The sequence below is a fragment of the Podarcis pityusensis genome, assembly GCF_964106645.2.
Source record: "Podarcis pityusensis genome assembly, chromosome: 3".
Taxonomy (NCBI): Eukaryota; Metazoa; Chordata; class Lepidosauria; order Squamata; family Lacertidae; genus Podarcis; species Podarcis pityusensis.
The window spans coordinates 7,894,757-7,915,842 of record NC_138026.1 but is presented as its reverse complement, the minus strand read 5'-3'; the positions used below and the strand labels follow the sequence as shown (position 1 = coordinate 7,915,842).

General features: G+C 46.5%; 1 protein-coding gene across 3 annotated transcripts; it reads right to left on the bottom strand.

Moving 5' to 3' along the window:
- Positions 1–78: 78 nt before the first annotated feature.
- Positions 79–14,978, bottom strand: THSD1 (thrombospondin type 1 domain containing 1). Of its 3 annotated transcripts, XM_080999052.1 has the most exons (4): positions 14,845–14,978; positions 9,806–10,738; positions 4,046–4,210; positions 79–1,730 (listed from the first exon to the last, which is right to left on the bottom strand). In XM_080999052.1, exons 1-4 carry the CDS (start codon positions 14,900–14,902, stop codon positions 328–330), a joined length of 2,559 nt encoding a protein of 852 aa, XP_080855178.1. In that variant the 5' UTR covers positions 14,903–14,978; the 3' UTR covers positions 79–327. The 3 variants fall into 3 exon arrangements, with proteins under 3 accessions (XP_080855178.1, XP_080855179.1, XP_080855180.1); XM_080999053.1 differs by lacking the exon at positions 4,046–4,210; XM_080999054.1 differs by lacking the exon at positions 4,046–4,210 and having other exon boundaries at positions 10,073–10,738.
- Between the last annotated feature and the right edge of the window lie 6,108 nt (positions 14,979–21,086).

The window sequence follows — 21,086 nt, the reverse complement described above, 5'->3', positions numbered from 1 at the left end:
CAGATCCTAAGTTTTGTTTTTGAGAAGGCTCTGAGGTACTTTGAACATGGAAGTCGAACTATGACTGAGTCACGGAGGTTTGCAGTGCAGAATAATTTAGTGGAAGCTTATTTATATATGTGAAGGCATCATTTCCCGCTTGCTGCTCTGAAGTGGTTGAGGAAGCAGGGGCAGAAATGCAAAACGAAACAACAGCTGGGCCTCATCCCCCCACTATGAGATGGAATTTGACCAGTGGTGCTTTTAGAAAGCCCATTTGTTTTATTTTTGGCCACCATTCATATCAGCCCACGGGTTCTGTCTTGCTACAAGATGGTGGCAAGGCACTCAGAGCACCAAATGGTCAATGCTTAAGGTATTTATTCCACCACCTTCATCGGACGCAAAATACCCAGGCAGGTCAGTCATTTGCTGTTCCAATTCAGCCAGGCCAAAGGAAGTGTTGTCATAGAAGTGGTATTCAGGGTCAGATGGGAAGCTCTGGCACTTACTCCTTCTGTATTGCGTAGGGCTCAGAGTACCTCCTCTTTGGTGCATATCTTTGAGAGCCACCACAGCATATTCGTTCTTCCAAGCATCCACGCGGCCCAGGGAAGGCCCTCTTACGTTTCTCTTCTGCTCTGATCTATCAGCGCACAGTTCCTGGGCCACTGGTTGGCGTCTGGTGACCAAGTCTATTTTCTTCCCTGGGGGCTCCCATTTATGGGGGTTGTGTGTTCCATAGGCCATTGATTCAGTGGTTAAAGGAGTACTATAATACAGCTCAAATTCTTCAATGCTCTCACTGGTGCTTTTAGATTTAGGCCGGTGCTCTCCTTCCGGGACACGACTCCACGTTCTGGCTCTGCCACGGTAGAGGTGGGTCTGGCACGGTGTCAGGGTGGACATGCTTCTCTTCCGGAACGGCTTGGCTTTTCTGGTTTCGTGAAAGCTGGCTGTTCTTCTGAACTGCGAACTTCTTGGACAGACCCTCTCCGATGGCTCTCCTTGGTTCTCGAGGTATCTAGGGTGAGCTCTTCTAATGAGAGACTGACAAGGGCTCAAGGTAGGACTGGCCTGAGGCAGCGTAAAATCCGCCCTAGAACAGTGCCTGTCTCCTAAGGATATGGGGTGGCCCGGGGGCTGCTCCAGAAAAGGAGACTTGATTCTGAATTTGCTTCCAGCTGCTGCCTCCTGGTTCTCTGTGCTCACAGAGCTGTTGAGCACCGTGTCTGTCAAAGGGTTCTGAGAAACACGATAGACCTTTGTTGTTTCGGTGAGACCTCTCTTCTTCATTTCCTTCAGCTGCTGTTGTGCAAGGCGGTAGCTGAAAATGGGGGGGATTATTTTCTGAGCTGTGGACTCAAAGCTTTCGCTAGCAGAAGCTCCTCCCCCTCCTCCTTCCGAAGCAAAATAAAGACTTCTCCTGGAGCTCAAGGGCATATCTGGAGGTTCACCAGAAAGCGAACAAGCAGCTTCTCCCTCAGAAAAACTCTCTCGCTGCTGTCTCTCATCTTGGCAGATGTTCTCCTCGTCGGAGTTCTTCCGGAAGCTGGGCGAGTGGGTGGGGTCGCAGCGCACAGGGGTGTTGCACTTCTGGGTCCTGCAAACCTTCCTCCATAGGGCGATCAGGACAGTAGCAAAGATGATGGATAAACACAAAGATATGCCAGTGACGGTTACTAGATTATTACTGGCTTTCTGGCCATCTTCAGAAGGGTACAGTGGTGTGATGGGTACAGGTTTAGTGGCTGAAATGAAAAAGGTAACTTGCTGAACAGATGTCAATTTACAAGGTATTTCCCCAAATACAAAACCCATGAAACAAAGGGCAAGAAACTGTTCTCCATCATTGCCTAGAGTCAGTCAGGGTCTCTAATGGAAAAGACTGCCACTTCTAGAGCAGCAAATTGCAGGAGGGCAGGCCAGGGCTCCTGTAAATGCTACATATAGATCCAATATTCTTATCACAAATGCCGTGATATTGGATCTATATGATCCGATACTCATACTTTCATTGGCTGAGATGTTGCCTATCATCTTGGTTGCTGCAGCTTGAGTTCATGTCTAGCCTAGATACCTTCCTCCCTTACTACTGCTTGGATTCAGCTCTGCCCAAACTCTGCTCAAACCCAACATCTCCCAGCCTACTTTATTCATTTATTTGTTCACTCAGTTTGTTAACTGCCCTTGTTAACTGGTTAGTATCCAGGGCAGCGTACAAAAATTAATTTCAATGCAGAAGTTCAACAAAAGCACTTCAGACCTTAATCAATACTTTAAACAGCAACCTGGCCATCACCTTAATGCAACCCAAAAAACAGAACTACACACATGAAGCAGTCCCAGAAGATAAAGATTTACTGCTATATTGCTGAACAGATAGCAATGCTCATCACATTCCTAGGAAAAAGGTTCCTTGAACCTTCATGTTCTGTCTTTTGATCTGAGGAAGCCGCTGGACACAGTCCTTAAGAGTTTGGGGTAGAGGTAGCTTTAGGGTGGTGTGACCAGGGCAGTCGTGCTGGGTGCCCCATTGAAGGGAGCACCAAAACAATGCTTCAGAATAGCGTGCGAGAGGTGTGGGGGATGAATTTTAGTGTTGCACAAGGCGCCTCTGAAATATGAGAGCCAAGAGTCTGCCAGGCTTTGGAGGCAAGGCACCATCAGGATACTGATGGCACTCCGCTCTATTTCTCCATAACATCTGAATCAAGGGTGTTTGTGCAGTCCTTAGCCTGGTTCCTGGATACAATGGTGGGATGGAGCCTGAATCCTGGCAAGACAGAAGTGCTGTGGGTGAGTGGTTCCTGTGTTCAGGAAATGGGTTAACTGCCTGCTCTGGGTGGGGTTGCCCTTTGCCCGAATCGCTGGAGGCCCAGGTAGCCTCAATGGGTAAAGGTAAAGGTAAAGGGACCCCTGACCGTTAGGTCCAGTCGCGGACGACTCTGGGGTTGCGGCACTCATCTCGCTTTATTGGCCAAGGGAGCCGGCATACGGCTTCCGGGTCATGTGGCCAGCATGGCTAAGCCGCTTCTGGCGAACCAGAGCAGCGCACGGAAACGCCGTTTACCTTCCCGCCGGAACAATACCTATTTATCTACTTGCATGTCATGCTTTCGAACTGCTAGGTGGGCAGGAGAGCCTCAATGGGTACAGACACCTTTTACTAGCTGCACCCAGTATGGCAGTGTGGCGTTTGCCCTCCTAGGTGTGTGACATCATACTGGGTTTATAAGGAAAGGGTTAACTAACTGTAAAAGGACTAACCAATGGGAACCCAAGGGGTGGAGTTAATTGTGTATAAAGTTTAAGCATAGAGGGTTTTTGGAGGAGTAGGCAGTTAGAGTTAGGGTGGTTGAGAAGATGGTCTGGAGTTAGAAGAGACAGAGAAGATATATCTGTGGGTTGGGCTAGTCTGATGTGAGAGAGGGAGAGAATTTGTTAAGAGGAGTCAGTCAAACAGTCAGAAGGTATTAGGAAGGTATAGGCCGGTAAAGAAACCAAAGTTAAGATACTGCAGGAATATTATCTGAGAAACCATAAACTTGTTAAGGCTTATAAAATAAACTTGTTTATATGGTTCACTTTTAACAACTGTCTGGACTCAGTGTTTTACCCGACAGTAACGGGTTGGTGGCAGCGGGGAAGCGAGCACAGTGGTGGCACAGGGATCAATAGACCGTTAAACGTCCGGGGACCCTGTGTGATCGCCACAGGCAGTTACAGCCCTTTCTGGACATGGAAAACTTAACCACAGTAGTTCAGGCATCGGCATTCTGCAGATGTGTATGTCATTCTTACATGACACCTTCACGTTGCGTGTCTGCCTATAAAACATTTTAGCTCTACCCTTGGGTCTTCTTCCTTCACTTCTGCCTGTCCTGAGGTTTCACAAAGACAATCGTCCCCACACAAAACACACTGGGATGGACATAGCTTGTATTCACTGACACAAAGAGGTGAGGAGAATAATAATATTATTGCAGTCTTATTTATTGCTATCCTGCCCTTTCCCCAGACTCACTGTGAGTGAGAATGCAATCTCAACATAAAGACTACGTACTGGAGCACTCCTCCAAGGAGCAGAGAGACGTTTCTTGCTGTCTCCCAGCGCAGCCTTGCTTTATAGGGAACGGGAAAGATGCGAGACATTCTCGATAGCGCTGTCGGGTGCCGTCCCCACAAGTCACACTACAGGGGCTCCAGGCCTGCCAAAGTCCCCAGGATCCTGTGAATACACAAACTCTGCATTACTGGAGGGATACATTCCATTAGAAAATTGCTAGCCTTGAAAACGGGTACATTCAAATCTGACCCTCAGCCTTCTCTTAGTAGGCTGATCCAGATACGAGATATTAGTAGGCAAATCCAGCCTTTCAATCTCTTACAGGGAGGAAGTTGTCCTGTATGCAAACAGGACTGTAAAATGGGTGCTGGATACAGAAGGAAGCAGGGAAAGCAAAGGACTTGGGTGATTCGCCACGATGCAGATAGCAGCCTTACACCAGGGATGGAGAACCTGCGGCTTTTCAGATGTTGTTGGACTACAACACCCATCATGCCTGCCCAATTTGCCATGCTGGCAGGGGCTGATGGAAGTCGTAGTTTAACAACATCTGAAAGGCCACGCAGGTCCTCCATTGCCACTGTACCCAAACTAACTATGGGTGGTCACCTGAAGGGCAACACATTCCAGGCTGAGCGGCCTTTTCTGAAAGTGTCTCTTTGCGGTGAGCTGATCATTCCACCTATCAAATATCACAGGCCTGGTTGCCAGGGGTAACAGCAATGCCTCTTCCGACATCTACCCTACGCACAGTGTGGAAGACAGATGCGGTCAGCCATGTATTGGCAAGTTCCTAACTTTCATAAGCAAATGAGACCAAAACACAATAAACAGAACTATTATTCAACACAATACCTCTCAGAAAGTAGAGTGCTCATGACGCACCAGGCACTCTGAGCAACAAACATATTGTGGCCCAACCCTCTGGAGAAGTAAGTTTCTGCCTTCGACCCCAGCTGCAGACGGTTTTCAGTTTCCAGCGTGTGTCGCAATAGTCCTGGCTTGAAGATGTGAGGGCGTGACTGACACTGGGAACGTCTAAATTGGATAGAAGTCTCCACCTTGTGGGGAAACGAAGCATTCCGGTTGCAATTTGCCTTTCGGTCCAAGGACTAGTTCAGTTCTTCACTTACTGATTACAGCATCAAGTGACAACATCTAAGTAGCAGCAGAGCAGTGACCTGGAAGCTGGCCACTGTTCGGTCTGTATTATGGGATGCCCTTCTGAACTCTGCCATACATAAAGCTGCAAACATCAGTTGCTTTGGACGTCTTGTAAAAACACATCTCACTTTTTGCTTTCAGCCATTTCTTGTTGACTTTTTTATGCCCATAGGCCTATGCAGTTGTCTAAAATGTCCCTGAATTAGCCAGTCATTTTAATGATTGATATGCATTGCTTTTAAATGTTTTTTATGCTGTTGTACACTGCCCTGGTGTTTTGCAAGAGGATAGACTATAAACACTTGTAACACATAACATCAGACCCTTTTCATTTGTCTGGATTCTGGTTTCTATATGCCCTTGTACTACTCCTTTACAGGTTTTGCGCTGCCTTTTTTTTTTAATTCCCTTGTTTATGTTTTTCATGCAGATTTCAGAAATATTAAGTGGTATATAAACGCTTTAAAATAAATGAACAAATACATACATACATACATACATACATACAGGTGGGCCATAGCTCAGTCCTGAGCCTAAGTTTTGTGTGTATTCCAGGTTCAATCCTTGGCATTTCATGTTAGCAACAAAATACCAAGCAGCAGAGTGATCTCTTCCTGAGATCTTGGTAAGTCACTGCCAGTCAGAACAGACTGGATGCAAGGCAGATCTCTAATAACTGCGCAAGGATTACTGCTAGTACAATGGGATCTTCCCTGTCCCCCTATGCATGTGCACCAAAGCTATTCCCAAATCTGAGCTGGAAGGTTGGGAGATATCAGGGGGAGAATGTTTTGTTGCACAAGAGAGATCCTTGCGCTTATGCAACAAGCAACTTAGATCACAGTTGAATACAACCCTTGGTTGCTAAATTACATAAGCAAATGAGACCACAACACCACAGGTAGAAACTATTATCATCCAATGTCAACTCAAACACAGTACTTCTCAGGTAGGGAAATTCACTCATTAAGCTTGCACACATCAAGTGTTAAGAAATTTCAAGTATGTACGTGTGGGAACGAGACCCAAAGTCAGATCCTGTCTCATCACTAGGTCAAAAGAGCTGCAGGTCAACACTGCTTCAGCCTCATCTGGACTGAGTTTCATTTGGCCCATGTGCCACATTAGCACCGTGCTAAGATGCTACATAAGGGACACGGGTGGCGCTGTGGGTTAAACCAAGAGCCTAGGACTTGCTGATCAGAAGGTCGGCGGTTCGAATTCCCGCAACGGGGTGAGCTCCCGTTGCTCGGTCCCTGCTCCTGCCAACCTAGCAGTTCGAAAGCATGTCAAAGTGCAAGTAGATAAATAGGTACCACTCCGGCGGGAAGGTAAACGGCATTTCCATGCGCTGCTCTGGTTCGCCAGAAGCGGCTTAGTCATGCTGGCCACATGACCCGGAAGCTGTACACCGGCTCCCTCGGCCAATAAAGCGAGATGAGCGCCGCAACCCCAGAGTCGTCCGTGACAGGACCTAATGGTCAGGGGTCCCTTTACCTTTAAGATGTTACATAATAAAGATGCAGAGGAGAAAAATATGGAGGTCACAGCTGCGTTGAGGTCACCTGCACATCTGCAAATGACTCCACCCAGACAAGATGGAACCTCTGAATCAGGGATGGGGAATCTGTGGTGCTCCAGTTGTTGTTGTCCTCCAACATCCCAGGCAGCATGGTCAATTGTCAGGTATGGTGGGCATTGTGGTGCAACAACATCTGGAGGGCCACTGGTAACCCCACACAGACCACACAGCCTAAAAGAACCACAGCCACCAGGCTCCATTCTCTGGGACTGATGGGTGCAAGCCGAACTGATGGGTGTAGACTCATAAACACACCTGTTGTGTTCCTCAGTAACACAGAGTCCTTCTTAGTTGTGCAACTGAAAGGTCTGAGATGCTGGCCAGTGAAAAGCCTGTTTAGGGAAGCTTTTAATGTTTGATGCATTACTGTATTTTAATATTTTGTTGGAAGCTGCCCAGAGTGGTTGGGGAAGCCCAGCCAGATGGGCTGGGTATAAATAATAAATTGTTGTTGTTGTTGTTTCCCCCCTTCCCCGCTCAAGAAAGCTGTACCTACAGCTTCTTCTTCCTGCTCAACTCATGGCCCCATCGCCCACCAGAACATTCATTTTCCTAAGCAGCAAATGAGAGCCGAAGGCAGGTGGCTGATGGGACCAAAGAGAAAACAGGTGTGGAAAAGGTGACCTCGCTTTAACAGGAGAAAATAAACAGGTGGATCTTTTTCTGACATGGAGATTAAAAATGGGGGGGGGGGGCAATTGAGGAACCTGTGAAGCTCCAGATGTTTTTGGATTCCAACCCTCGCCAGCCTCAGACAGCATGGTCGGGGGGCAGGGTGGGGGGAAGGAAATGGGAGCTGAAGTCCAACATCTGGGAGGACCACACATTCCTCATCCCTGTTTTAACAAGGAATTGCAGAATTGGAAGGGACCACGAGAGTCATCTAGTCCAACTCCCTGCAATGCAAGGAATCTGCATGCCACGCTGCTAAGAAGAACAGGGAAAAGATGAATATGAAAAGATGGCACTCCTAGACTGCAACCACTGCTAATGAATTAGGTGGATTCTCCCGGTGGTGACGTGTCCTGTGCCTGAAGCTTCAAGGGATCTTGCCGTGCCCTTTTCAAAAGGAAGAGAAGCTAGAGATGAGGCAACAGGCAGCTACATAATCAGCGTCAGGAATGGTTTCTGGAGCAATTGTGCCAGCAGACTGCCCTGCCCTTCTGAAAGGAGGCTTGAACAAGCCTGCAGCAAGCCACACCTTTCCCAGCTAACACTCCATCAGCTGGTTGGAACTGACATTTCCCCCAAAGTGCAACCTCTGAATTGATAGCAACTGAAGCACAGAAACATGGTAAAGCAGTGCCCCCCACAGCCTGCGTTCGGGCTCTGTAGTCAATCTTATAGTGCCCAGTACATGTGGAATAAGGGACGCGGGTGGCACCGTGGGTTAAACCACAGAGCCTAGGACTTGCCGATCAGAAGGTCAGCGGTTCAAATCCCCGCGACAGGGTGAGCTCCCGTTGCTTTGTCCCCGCTCCTGCCAACCTAGCAGTTTAAAAGCACATCAGGTAAATAAATAGGTACCGCTCCGGTGGGAAGGTAAAAGGCGTTTCCGTGCGCTGCTCTGGTTTGCCAGAAGCGGCTTAGTTATGCTGGCCACATGACCCGGAAGCTGTATGCCGGCTCCCTTGGCCAGTAAAGCAAGATGAGAACCGCAACCCCAGAGTCAGCCACGACTGGACCTAATGGTCAGGGGTCCCTTTACCTTTACAAGTGGAATAAGAGCACAGGCAATTCCCTTAGGCAAATGTGATCAAGCATCTTCACAGCTGCCCCCTTATTACCAATCGCCTGGGTTACACATTATTAGATGCAAAGAGCCTTGGAGTTCATTTCCTCCCAAGAACTCTGCAGGGCGAGCTAAGCTGACAACCAGACGTGCTTCACACTTTACACTGCAAGTGCCCTACTCGCGGTTTGCTGCTATAAATTGTAAAGGGGATGTGCATGTCTCCAAACACACTATGAGCACACACCAAGCAGTCTTCTGACATAGGAACAGAGGAAGCTGCTGTACACAGAGTCAGGCCACTGGTCCGTAGAGCTCAATATTGTTCACACCGTCCGGCAGCAGCTCTAAGAAGGTAATCACAGAATCACAGAGTTGGAATCATCTAGTCCAACCCCCTGCAGTGCAAGAATATCCAGCTGTCTCTAAACGGGATTCGAACCTGCAACCTTGGCGTTATCAGCGCCTGAGCTATGGAGTCTTTCGCAGCCCTACCCTGGAGATGCCAGAGATTGAACCTGGGACCTTCTGCATGTGACCAGCGATGCTCTACCACTAAGTTACACCTTTCCCCCAAGCCCTTTTCTCTAAGGTTTGGGACTGCCTTTCTGAGCTGATGCTCACAGTGTCTTGCCCAAGGCGATCTAGAATCCCTTTTGGCAAAGCAGGGAGAGGGCCTTCTTGGTAGTGGCACCCTCCCTTTGGAACACGGCCCCCCATCAGGTGTCAAGGAAACAAACAACTATCTGACTTTTAGAAGACATCTGAAGGCAGCGCAGTTTAGGGAAGTTTTTATGGATTTATGTTTTTAGATATGTTGTAAGCCGCTCAGAGTGGCTGGGGAAACCCAGCCAGATGGGTGGGGGTATAAATAATAAAATTCTTATTCTTATTCTTATCAGAATGAGACATGGCATTTTAGAAAATGAGCAAAAAGTTGAGATTAAACCAGTGGCCCAACCCCTCTCCACTACAAGAGGGGTTTCCCATAAGGTATTACAAACCTCTTCCCTGTCATTGCCTCCCATCCCTGTCACCTGCCCGCCTTTGTCTGGACTCCCTGCTGCTCGCCTAGTTAGGGGGCAGTGAAAGGGCTTTATCATCGTGTTTTATGCGGGTCCTATCCTGTGCTCACAGCTCTGCATTGGGGGTGGGTCACGCTGCAAATGCAATCATATTCCAGGCTCTACGATGCACAGATGCACGGCATGCAATCACAAAGACATCTCATAATCCTTTGGGTTTTCAAATGGAGGCTTTCTCAAAAGGTAATACAGACCAACATTCCTTTGGATTAGCGCACATTCCCTCGCTCTCGGTGGGGCATTGTCTCTGGGCAAAAGGCTAAATTCAAAGCAGTATTTGTTTGCGCCCTCGTCGAACAATGTGCAGTTGAATTGTATCTGGCCGTCCTTTGGATTCATGACACTCTCCTGCAGCCTTAACGCCCTCTGACCAGAAGGCCCAAGGTCTTTGAACACAGTAACGTTCCCACCAGCAGAAGTGCAGGGAGGAGGAATGACAGAAACCACAACCGAAGACTCACATGTCGCTTCTCCTGCCACGACCAGCTTGTACCCAAATCTGCGCACGAGATCAATAGGCCCTTCCGAAGCAATGACTGACTTGGTCTCTGCCGATTTCAGGAATAGAGTCATGTAGGCTTCTTGGCCAACCAAGCGACAGTCAAGCGTTACCCACTGGGACTTGGCGAGAGAAAGCTCTTTGCTAGTTCTCAGTCCCACAGTCTCATTCGAGATCTGTTTTCCTAGTTCATAGAAGCGGCTGGTCAGTATAACATCCAGAGAAACCACCGTCTTATTCACCGGACACAAATATTCGTCGGTAAACAGCCTGAGCTGAAGGGAAGACTCAACCGCTTCAGAAGTCCTCCTCAAATCAAAGTGGAATACAGGCCAGACGACACTCAGTGGGGTCTTCTCTCCATTCCACTGGTTCTCCATTCTGAACCAGTAGTTCCCGGCACTCTTAAAATGGAAGCACTCAAAGACAACAACAACTTGGTCCTGGTTTTGCAGGAGCTGTTTTCTGGTGACAGTTTGATTGGTGCTGGCATCTATGAGCAGGATGGAACCATTTTTCAATGTCACATTGCTGTCATAATAATTCTGGAAGCTAACCGACACAGTGCCATTGCTCAAGGCTACGTGAGTTGCTTGCTCCAAGAGGAGATACTCCACTGCTCCAAGAACTGAAAAGAAGGTATTTGACAAGGTCAATAGTTGAATAGAAAGAATCAACGCAAGGAGAAGGGGAGGAGATAGGGAGATTTAAGAGGGGTTTTTTTTTAGGAAATCCAATGTAACCTTCACACTCTGCACTAACGAGCAGCTCCCAAAAACATTCTCAGTTTCAACCTCCTGGTGGTCAGTTACTCAGCAACAGGCAGATGCAGCTGGTTATAAGGGGCTTTAGAAGCCTAAATTTGCCCAATTCATTACATGCATGGCTCCAAGTTACTACCAAATCCACAGCAGAAATGACTCTGCACCCATAATGCTTTTGGTCCCAATGCCTATCTCAGAAGACTTCCACATAGATATGCAAACTTTTAAAACAATATCAAACTTCTAGACAACGCATCCAAATTTGCTTACATGCAATTTTGTGAAGTATTAATAAAGGGAAATGTGTGAGAGGGCATGGAGAAAACGAGATTTTATTCAACCATTGGTTTAGAAATGCAGTAATACTTTCTGAACTGCTTAGTATCTTACGGTCAACTGTAAAGTCCAGGCTATTATGTTGGCCATGAATGCGAGGTGTTCATTTATCCCTATCAGCAAAATTTAACCCTTTCCAGCATTTCCCCTATGAACTCACCCCAGTATTTTTAGCGGAAAAAATATAGTCAGTTAACATTTTTTAAATATTTTGCTCCTCCCACAAACCTTACGAATTATCCCACATCTCCACCCCCACAGTATTTTCCTTTAATATTCCCTAACATGGATATGATGGTGACAGCAACCACGAAATTAAAAGTTGCCTGCTTCCTGGGAGAAAAGCAATGACAAACCTAGACAGCATCTTAAAAAGCAGAGACATCACCTTGCCGACAAAGGTCCATATAGGAAAAGCTATGGTTCTCCCAGTAGTGATGTATGGAAGTAAGAGCTGGACCATAAAGAAGGCTGATCGCCAAAGAATTGATGCTTTTGAATTATGGTGCTGGAGGAGACACTTGAGAGTCCCATGGACTGCAAGAAGATCAAACGTATCCATTCTGAAGGAAATCAGCCCTGAGTGCTCACTGGAAGGACAGATTGTGAAGCTGAGGCTCCAATACTTTGGCCACCTCAGGAGAAGAGAAGACTCCCTGGAAAAGACCCTGATGTTGGGAAAGATGGAGGGCACAAGGAGAAGGGGACGACGGAGGACGAGATGGTTGGATAGTGTTCTCGAAGCTACCAGCATGAGTTTGACCAAACTGTGGGAGGCAGTGGAAGACAAGAGTGCCTGGCATGCTCTGGTCCTTGGGGTCACAAAGAGTTGGACACGACTAAATGACTAAACAACAGGAACATGGATATGAAATAAAGTTACCAGAGAACAGAGTTGACCTCTAACACAAAAACAGCCCTTAGTATTCAAAAGTCTTAAAACCCAAATCCCAAATCAAATCCGTTTATTGTGAGGACCATGCCTGTACACAAACATCAACACAACAATAGTTAAAAAATATTAAAATTCATTACATACTACGCCAACAAAACCTTCATCCCACAAAATAGAAAGAGAGGGAAAACAAGCAACGAGTTAAACAGACGATGAAGGGGTCTTTACATTGTCATCCATAAATCTTTCCCTGGCTTTCATGGCCTTCATCACAAAAACCGCTACCACATGGGTAATACGTGGGTTTGCATCAACTAACAAAAATTTTACTCTATCTTCAGGATTGGTTATAGAGTTGGGTATAATTTGCAGCAATGCGTCTCTAAAGCCCGAGTAGATGGGGCAATAGAGGAGGTAATGTGTAAGATCCTCTTTAATTTTCATAAGGCAAGGGCATAAACGATGTTCTACTGGGGTTTTTGTGAATCTACCGGTCAGATATGCAGTTGGCAGTGTTTGAAACCGTGCCATAGTGAAAGCTCTCCGAAGGGTGGGATCAGTGATCTCCACCAAGTAGTTGGCACAGATTTTGACTGCTTTTACTCGGGGAAACCAGTAGGAAAACCCAGAGTTTTTTATCTTTGTGGAGTCCAAAAAGGCGTCTTTTTCAAAGATCCATTCCCGAACTTTATCAGGGCTCCACAATTTGAGGATATTAAACTCAGGTAGATTGTATCTGGATAGGATATCTAGTAGGTTTTTATGCCAAGTAGTATTATTTTGTAATGATACAAAGGCTTGTTTAGCCAATAAGGTGTTCGGGGCATCTGTGAGGTTGGTGAAAAAACGCAGGAATCTTAAGTGGGCCCTGGCAGACACAGAAGGTAATCCTACTTCCACTCTTAGGAGAGCTGCCGGAGTACTCTGAGGGAGGCCTAGAATTCTTCTGAGGTAAGAATTTTGGAAGATTTCCAGCCGTTCTAACAGCTTCTGATTCCATCCCCAGAGTTCTACTCCATATAGCATCTGGGGAATCACTTTTCCAACAAAAGCTTTTAGTGCCGGGATCACCAGTTGCCCTCCCCTCGAATAAAAAAAGCTGAGCAGAGCACCGATTGTCCTACGTGTTAGAAGGGCTACAGTCTTGAAGTGGGCAAGCCAGCTAGATGTAGCTTGGAAAGTGATACCAAGATATTTAAAAAAAAGACACTGTTCAATTTTGTGTTCATCTAAAGACCATCTAAATGTGTGGCGAGCTCTAGTAAATACCACAATTTTTGTTTTGTCATAATTTATCTTTAGAGAGTTTTGGGAACAATAAGCTGCGAGCCCCTCCAGCATGCTATGTAGGCCCCTTCGAGTAAGTGCCATGACAGCCATGTCATCAGCATATAGTAATATATTCAGGTGTTTGCCTTCCAGGGCAGGAGCTGATGACTTATACTTTGCCATATGTTGAACAATGTCATTTATATAGAAATTAAAGAGGAACGGCGCTAACAAACAGCCCTGTTTAACCCCTTTCCCCAGTGGCAGTGGGTCAGTATAGTTGCCTGACATCCCAGTTCTGATTTTAACTGTGGTGTCTGAATGTAATTCTCTAAGTATTTTGAGAAGTCGTCTATCAATATCTGTTTCATATAGCAAGATGAGCACCGCAACCCCAGAGTCGGTCACGACTGGACCTAATGGTCAGGGGTCCCTTTACCTTTACCTTTAAACAAATGTGTAACTAATAATGAGTGCCAGAGTTTGGGTCCCGCCCCCCAATCCTTTCTCCCCTTTAGTGTCATGCCTTTCAGAATGTAAGCCTGAGGAGTGGGGCAGTTATTACTGATATCCGCAAGCTGCTCTGGGAGCCTTTTCCAGCTGAAGAGTGCAGCAGAAATGCTATAAATAAGCATCAGTACATTATTTCCAGCCACGTAATGTGTATTTCTCAGCAATACCTCTTAATGCCGTCTCTGGTGTACTCTATTTTGGGTACATTTTTTAAAAACTGCGCAAAACAAAATTAGAGGGGGAAAGGTTGAAGGAGCTATGGTCTGGAAATGCTTAGCTTGGAGAAAAGGAAGGTCGTGTGAGAATCTTCAGTCACTGAAAAGAAAAGGAACAGCTTCTACTATGAAGGGGGGAAGGAAGGGAAGGTGTGTTAGAACTTGGAAGAAAAGATGGTGACTGATGTCAGCTGATGGACGAGGTTTGGGGGGAACGGTCCATAGACTAGAGGTTTTCCACCCGTGAAATAAAGGGTTGGCTGGAGCAAGATCTGACTTTCCAGCAATACTGCTAGAGAAAAACACAGCTATATTGAATAAACATTCACAATTTTTTTACTGATAATAATCAGCTAAACAGTTTGAGGATCTATACAACTTTGTAACATGCAGAAAATAGCATTATTGGAGAAACCAAAGACTGGAACTGAGGGAAGTCGGGGGTGGGAGGAGGGAGGGAAAATGGGGGGAAATAAGGGTATGTTTTTGGATAATATGTTTTGTTATAACTTTGAATAAAAAAAAGAGAGAGAGAAACACAGCTATAGTCCTTTCCATCTTTTTCTAAGAAATTTTAGAAGGCTGTGCATAGTATTATTTACAGGTGCAAACAGATACGTAATTATAACACTTTATTTCCATTTCTTTCTTTCTTCTTCTTTTCACACCAAGCCACCCATTTATAAGAGATTCCAAAATAACCATAGTAAATTGTCTCCAATGGCTTACACCGAATACTCACCATAATCACAGAGCACGACTAGCAGTAGATTTGAAAAATCTTTCAACATCTGTTTCATTCTGATCAGAAGGGCTCCCTGTTCCTTTTATTCCTCATGTCCTGTTCCAGGTCCAATGTCTGTTCTGTCTTTGCAACTACAGTAAAAAAAAAACAACCAGAGGATTTTTCTGAACAGCCTTTTAAGATTTGCCTCGAAGAGCAACACTGTGAAATTTATTTTGACAAATGCTTTTTCTTCTGGATACACGCAACAGCTATTTCTGGATACACGCAACAGCTATTTCACCATGCTCTTGACTTCACCGAGTTACAATAATAGATGGTATCTCAAGTTTAAGTACTTGGATTATAAATGCGCGCTAAAGTGGATATACCCACAGAGTTGCCGCTTTTAGCAGCCTAGAATAACTTCACACAAACAGGGAATCAGGAAGAGAGACTCTTGTCACATAGAAGCTGGACTTTTCTATGCTCCGATCTGTGGAAGCACAGAGAAGTAACTCTAACGTTTTAGCAGCTGAGAAACCAATTTAAATCGGTTGTGTGAGGCAACTGACACATCGTAAAGACACATAATCCTACGCATGAACACTGCCCAGACGGTATCTATTATACCGATAGCCTGCTACTTCCATTGGTGCAAGAGAAAATAGCCAGACTGAACTGATTGTTTTTAAAGAGGGCGCAAGATTGCATGGATGTCTGGGTGGTTGATACAACTCTGTATTTCTGGACCTCAGGCTGCAATCCTACGCATGGAAACCAGTCTCACTGAACACGGCAGGGCTTCCTTTCAAGTCAACATGCATAGGCTTGCCACATGCAACTCATGGGTGTCTCATAATAAGACTGCCAGCATAGTCTTAACGCTTTTATTGGTGACAAGAGTGTAAAGCGTTAGAAACTCATATATGTAAGCTGATTGCCAAATGGCTGGCACCTTAAACCTAGGTTACGGTCGCCACAACAGAATGCCTATGTGCTCTCCCCCCCCCCCCGAAATTTATTATTGCTATTATTATTCATTTCATTTCTATACAGTGGTACCTCGGGTTAAGTACTTAATTCGTTCCAGAGGTCCGTTCTTAACCTGAAACTGTTCTTAACCTGAAGCACCACTTTAGCTAATGGGGCCTGCTGCTGCTGCCGCGCCGCCGGAGCCTGATTTCTGTTCTTATCCTGAAGCGAAGTTCTAAACCTGAAACACTATTTCTGGGTTAGTGGAGTGTGTAACCTGAAGTGTATGTAACCTGAAGCTTATGTAACCCGAGGTACCACTGTACTGCTTTATATTTTAAAGGGAAAAAAATTCAAAGTAGTTTAAAGGTAAAGGGTAAAGGGACTCCTAACCATTAGGTCCAGTCGTGACCGACTCTGGGGTTGTGGCACTCATCTCGCTTTATTGGCTGAGGGAGCCGGCGCACAGCTTCCGGGTCATGTGGCCAGCATGAGTAAGCCGCTTCTGGCGAACCAGAGCAGTGCACGGAAATGCCATTTACCTTCCCGCCGGAGTGGTACCTATTTATCTACTTGCACTTTGACGTGCTTTCGAACTGCTAGGTTGGCAGGAGCAGGGACGGAGCAACAGGAGCTCACCCCGTCACGGGGATTCGAACCGCCGACTTTCTGATCGGCAATCCTAGGCTCTGTGGTTTAACCCACAGCACCACCCGCATCCCCAAAGCAGTTTAGAACACTTTAAAACATCAAATAAAACAATCCAGAACAAATTCAAGCTTCAAAGTAAATATTTCAGATCTTTCCCTAAGTGACATTTTGCTTTCCACATATTTATTTACCTACTTATATTGCTGCCCTGTAGCAGAAGAACTCTAGAGAGCCAAGGGGGTGTATTGGTTAGAGTGCTGGACCAGGACCTGGGAGATCGGGGTTCAAATCCCCACTCAGTCATGAAGCTCACTGGGTGAAAAGTTGGGATATAAATGCAATAAATGAGCTCTTCTGCTTAAGAAAGCTGGAGGGGCTATCCAGATGAAGACATCAGCCGCCCACCTGGATCACAACTGAACCCGTGCCAGTCGCAAAACATACTGGTGCCTAGCTACTTTTGAACACTGGGAGTGTAATGTTGTTGCAGCTTCAATCGAACACCACATTGACCTGGCTTCCATATTGCTTCTAAGCCAAGTGATGACTAAGTTTGTGTCCAAATTCATGGTGTCATGGGTCCCTTGGTTCTGTGAGGTTCTGCCATAGTTTGGCAGACCCAGATGATAGGAGGAGGAGGAGGGGGCTGAGGGGGCGGGGCTTGAAGGCTGGTATCCCGGAAGAGAAGTCTTCCCCTTGTGACTCAAGGTGTTGGAGACAGGGAAGCAGATCTGATGTTGCTCTCCATCACCCCTCCTTCAGAGCACAAGGTGTCATTGGGGAAGGGGGAGGACTTCAATAATCCAACAGAAGGCCAAGTGGAAAAAGGGGAGCCAGAGACGCTGGAATCAGTAAAGCAGGACGCAGTCTTGTTGCCAAGAACCAAGCACCACCTGCGTAAGAGGGAGCAGATGCACCTGCCCAGGTGGGACACACACCTTGACCCTGTGGCAGTCCCGTGAGTGAGCTCACTCCTGCCTCATCTTCAAAAACTTGGCAGGAGGGCTATGACAACCATTGGGACATCTTGGTTGCTTCAGTTCGGTCCTGCATCCCTTGCCTTGCTTGTGTACCTTGGAATTCTGACTTCTGGACCTTGTGCTTAGTGCTGAGCCTGTTACTGTTCTAACCTGAATAAAGTTCTCTTCCTTACTCTCGAGTAAGAGCCACTGTCATTGTGTTTTGGGATGGGACCACGACACACAGAATGAAGATGGCGACCACCTCATTCCTCCCCTGGTCCTGCTGCTGTCTCGCTAACCAGAGCTAAGCCATGGTTTGGTTTAGTTTTATGTGTGAACCTGTTTTGCTTGGCTATACTTCATGGTTTGTCTGAAACATGACAAACCATGTTTGCACTGGTTTGCACCTAACGCTAAAGGCAAACCATGGAGTATAGCGGCAATAGGACTGCAGGAGGAGTGCAGGGACTAATGTTTTCATTTCTTGCACTCTCACTCACTTGTGCTTAGCATTGCATGCAAACTGTGCCAGAGTGCGACACAGCACTGGTGTCAGCTTTTGGCACACCCTGGCCTACAATAGGAAGTGTTAGGGTCAAGATATGAAAAACCAATAGTGAGACATTTCCCTGTGAACCATGTTCTTTCCTTTTGCACAGAAGCATGGGTAGCACAGAATATTCACAGATATTCACAGAATATTCTCTGTGAGGATTAGAGAAAAGTGCTAGAGAAGTGTAAGCTACTGTTGTATTTTTAGCATGCCACAAAACCACACCAAGATCATCTTAACCCTCTCAAGTGAACATGCTTCTTTTAGGATTAAAGAGTCGAATTATTTCAATATGGAAAATTAATGCACATAAATGCACAAACAGCTGTCAATCCCAACAGCAAATCTAAACCTGGAATTCTGCTAGCCGTGGTTACAGCATAAACTCCCAGAGACCAACAAGATTTGTACTGGTGGTACTCAGGAAAAGTGAGGCCCACCCATTGTTTAAAAAGGGAAGTATGAGCGACACAGAAGGAAGGAAAACAATCCACAAATGGCTCATGCCTCTCTAACTGCACTGGGAAAAACCAGATACTGCTGCTATTGTAGTGAGTATCTGTCCACAGGACGAAATTATACTGAAAACCGCAAGCCATCCGTAAATGAAATTTACAGGCGCACAGCCAAGATCTTACTGCATGATCTACACAAACAATTAAAAATGATATTGGCACATTAAGAAATACAATAAATAGGTGCCTCCACCTTTGTGGTAATGTGTGCAAGGATATTTGCCTACAAGACTGGCCAAATACTTGTAAGTGACTGTGCATTGGTCAAGGCAGTGAGCCCAATTCACCTTTGGAAAGACGAAAGTTGTTCCTCATATACAAATTCAAACACACGCAGGTGTGGACTGCTGTGTTCACATTCCAGCCTTACAGTGCAGCGAAGGAGTCAACTTCTAGGGGCTCCAGCCCCTACAACAAAAATATGAGGGGAATTCCCATTCAAATGGTGTGTGTGCACTGCGTCATTTGATTGATTATGTGGGGTGGGACTTACATGGGCCCCCACAATATTTTATTCAAGTTGGCAGTCCCAGAGTGCAGTGAAGATTTTCCCTCAGTGCGTTTCACAGCATATACATCAGGTGGTATTGAGTAGAATGGGATGCCTTTACCTTATGCAAAAGGTGTGCACACCTTGGCTAGAGATGAATTAGGAATCGCTTAAAGACTCCTATCAGCTGGTTTGAGGAACAACACTTTAAAAAGCAGTATCTTATAACAGGATGCATATGCTTTTTGGATAACTTTGTGTGAATGCGGATTGAAAACTCAACACTGGAAGCACAATGAGTGTGTAGTAAACAGAAGTGTGAACACAGTATAATTGAAATGGAGAAAACAAGGACTAAAAATAATAATGGTGGAATGTGGACAAGCCCAAAGTGTAGGCACACAGCTCTGAAAAATAAGGAGCTAAGCTCTGCACTCCACAAAGTGGCTTGGATAATCCCAGAACTCACCTATGTGACTGGAAGATACAACCATTTGCTCTCAGGTACATAAATGAGAGCTAATATCACAACTCATTCCAGATCACTTAAAACAGAGTTATGATGGAATGGAGGTGGAAGCTAACTGCAGTGCAAGGAGGTGTATTTTTTTTTTTTTTGAAAACGAGTAGACAAGAGGGGAAAAAACCCAGTCATGTTAAATGGCAAATTAAAATACCTCAAAACAAACTTAAGGACATGCTAGCTGCTCTACACTGCAAAAGCAGGTATAATAAAAGCAGGTGCATAAAACACAGTCACAAAACCACAAAGCAGTCAACAGCAATAAAAATAACATTAACAGTGCAATCCTGCACATGTTTCTTCAGCTCCACTGTTTTAATAAGCTCCCTGTATTAGGCACTGCTGAAGTTGATTACTCCTCATAGCCCTTTAAGGAGCAACTGCTAGGAGCACATTTAAAGATAAAATCGAGGGTATTTTGAAAATGCTTGTTTCTCCCGGTTCCTAGAGCAGGAGACTCTTAACCTCAGGGTTGTGGGTTCAAGCCCCACGTTGGGCAAAGAGATTCCTGCATTGTAGGGGGTTGGACTAGATGACCCTGAGGTCCCTTCCAACTCTACAATTCTACGAGTTTAACCAACCATTCTTTGTCCTTTTTGTGGTTTGTTTTGTTCTTGTTTTCATTATGCATTCTGTGCTTTTATGCTGTGAACAGCCCTGAGATCTTCGGGTGCAAATCTGATACATATACAAATTTAATTCAAAAAAAATTAAAATACTTACCCAGTTCCAAGTATTTCTTCCTCTACGTGACAGCTGAGAGAATTAAATCGTGCCAAATCTGGAGAGGGCACGGCAACGCCGAGGGACCCCTCTTCCTTCCAAGCTTGGCCGGCGACTCGACTCTCTTTGCCCCGACTCCAAACTTTCCTCTCCGGGTCCGTTCCCACGTGCAAGACGCGCGAGCTCCCTTGGGCGTCAGGTGAAGGGCTTGGGCGGCGGAGCTCGCCGACCAACTCTGGCCGGGCTCTCCTCACGGTGGGCAGGCATGTCCGGAGCCAGAGCCGCCGCCGCCGCGCAGGGACTCTCCCCCGCCAGTGTCTCTCCCTTCCAGCGGGCGGAGATGCGCCTCCCGGGCCGGGCGTGGCGCAGAGGAACCGACGGGAAGCGCAGCCGGCTGGCCCGCCCGAGCGGAGAGCGCTGGCGCAGCGAGGGAAGGAAGGCGCGCAGCCTGGCCGCCCCCAGGAAAGAGGCGGCCTTGGACGGGCTTAGGACGCAGCAGTCTCTACCTCTCCACCTCAAGGGCGCTCAGTGGGCGGAACTGGGTGCGCCACCTCCCTAGAAGGCAAATGTCTCGCCCCCTCGGTGAGGGGAAAGAGAGACGACAGGCAAATGCTCAGCGTTGCCTCATCTCTCGTTTCTCCCTGGTCGGGGACAGAGGGTGGCGCTTGGGGGGGAATTGTCATCGCGCCACTCCTTGGTGTGTGGAGTGCCTCAGGGTGCGATACTCTCCCCGATGCTTTTCAACATCTTTATGCGCCCCCTCGCCCAGCTTGTCCGGAGTTTGGGGCTGGGTTGCCATCAGTATGCCGATGACACCCAACTCTATCTGTTGATGGATGGCCATCCTGACTCGGCCCCAGACACACTG

Bases quoted from the DNA above. Each gene is read 5' to 3' on its own strand.
- THSD1 (XM_080999052.1), bottom strand. From the start codon at position 14,902: ATGAAACAGATGTTGAAAGATTTTTCAAATCTACTGCTAGTCGTGCTC. The intron at 10,739-14,844 runs GTGAGTATTCGG...CCTTCTTTTCAG, and splicing joins AGTCGTGCTCTGTGATTATG to TTCTTGGAGCAGTGGAGTAT. The intron at 1,731-4,045 runs GTACGTAGTCTT...TTTTCATTTCAG, and splicing joins CTCCTTGGAGGAGTGCTCCA to CCACTAAACCTGTACCCATC.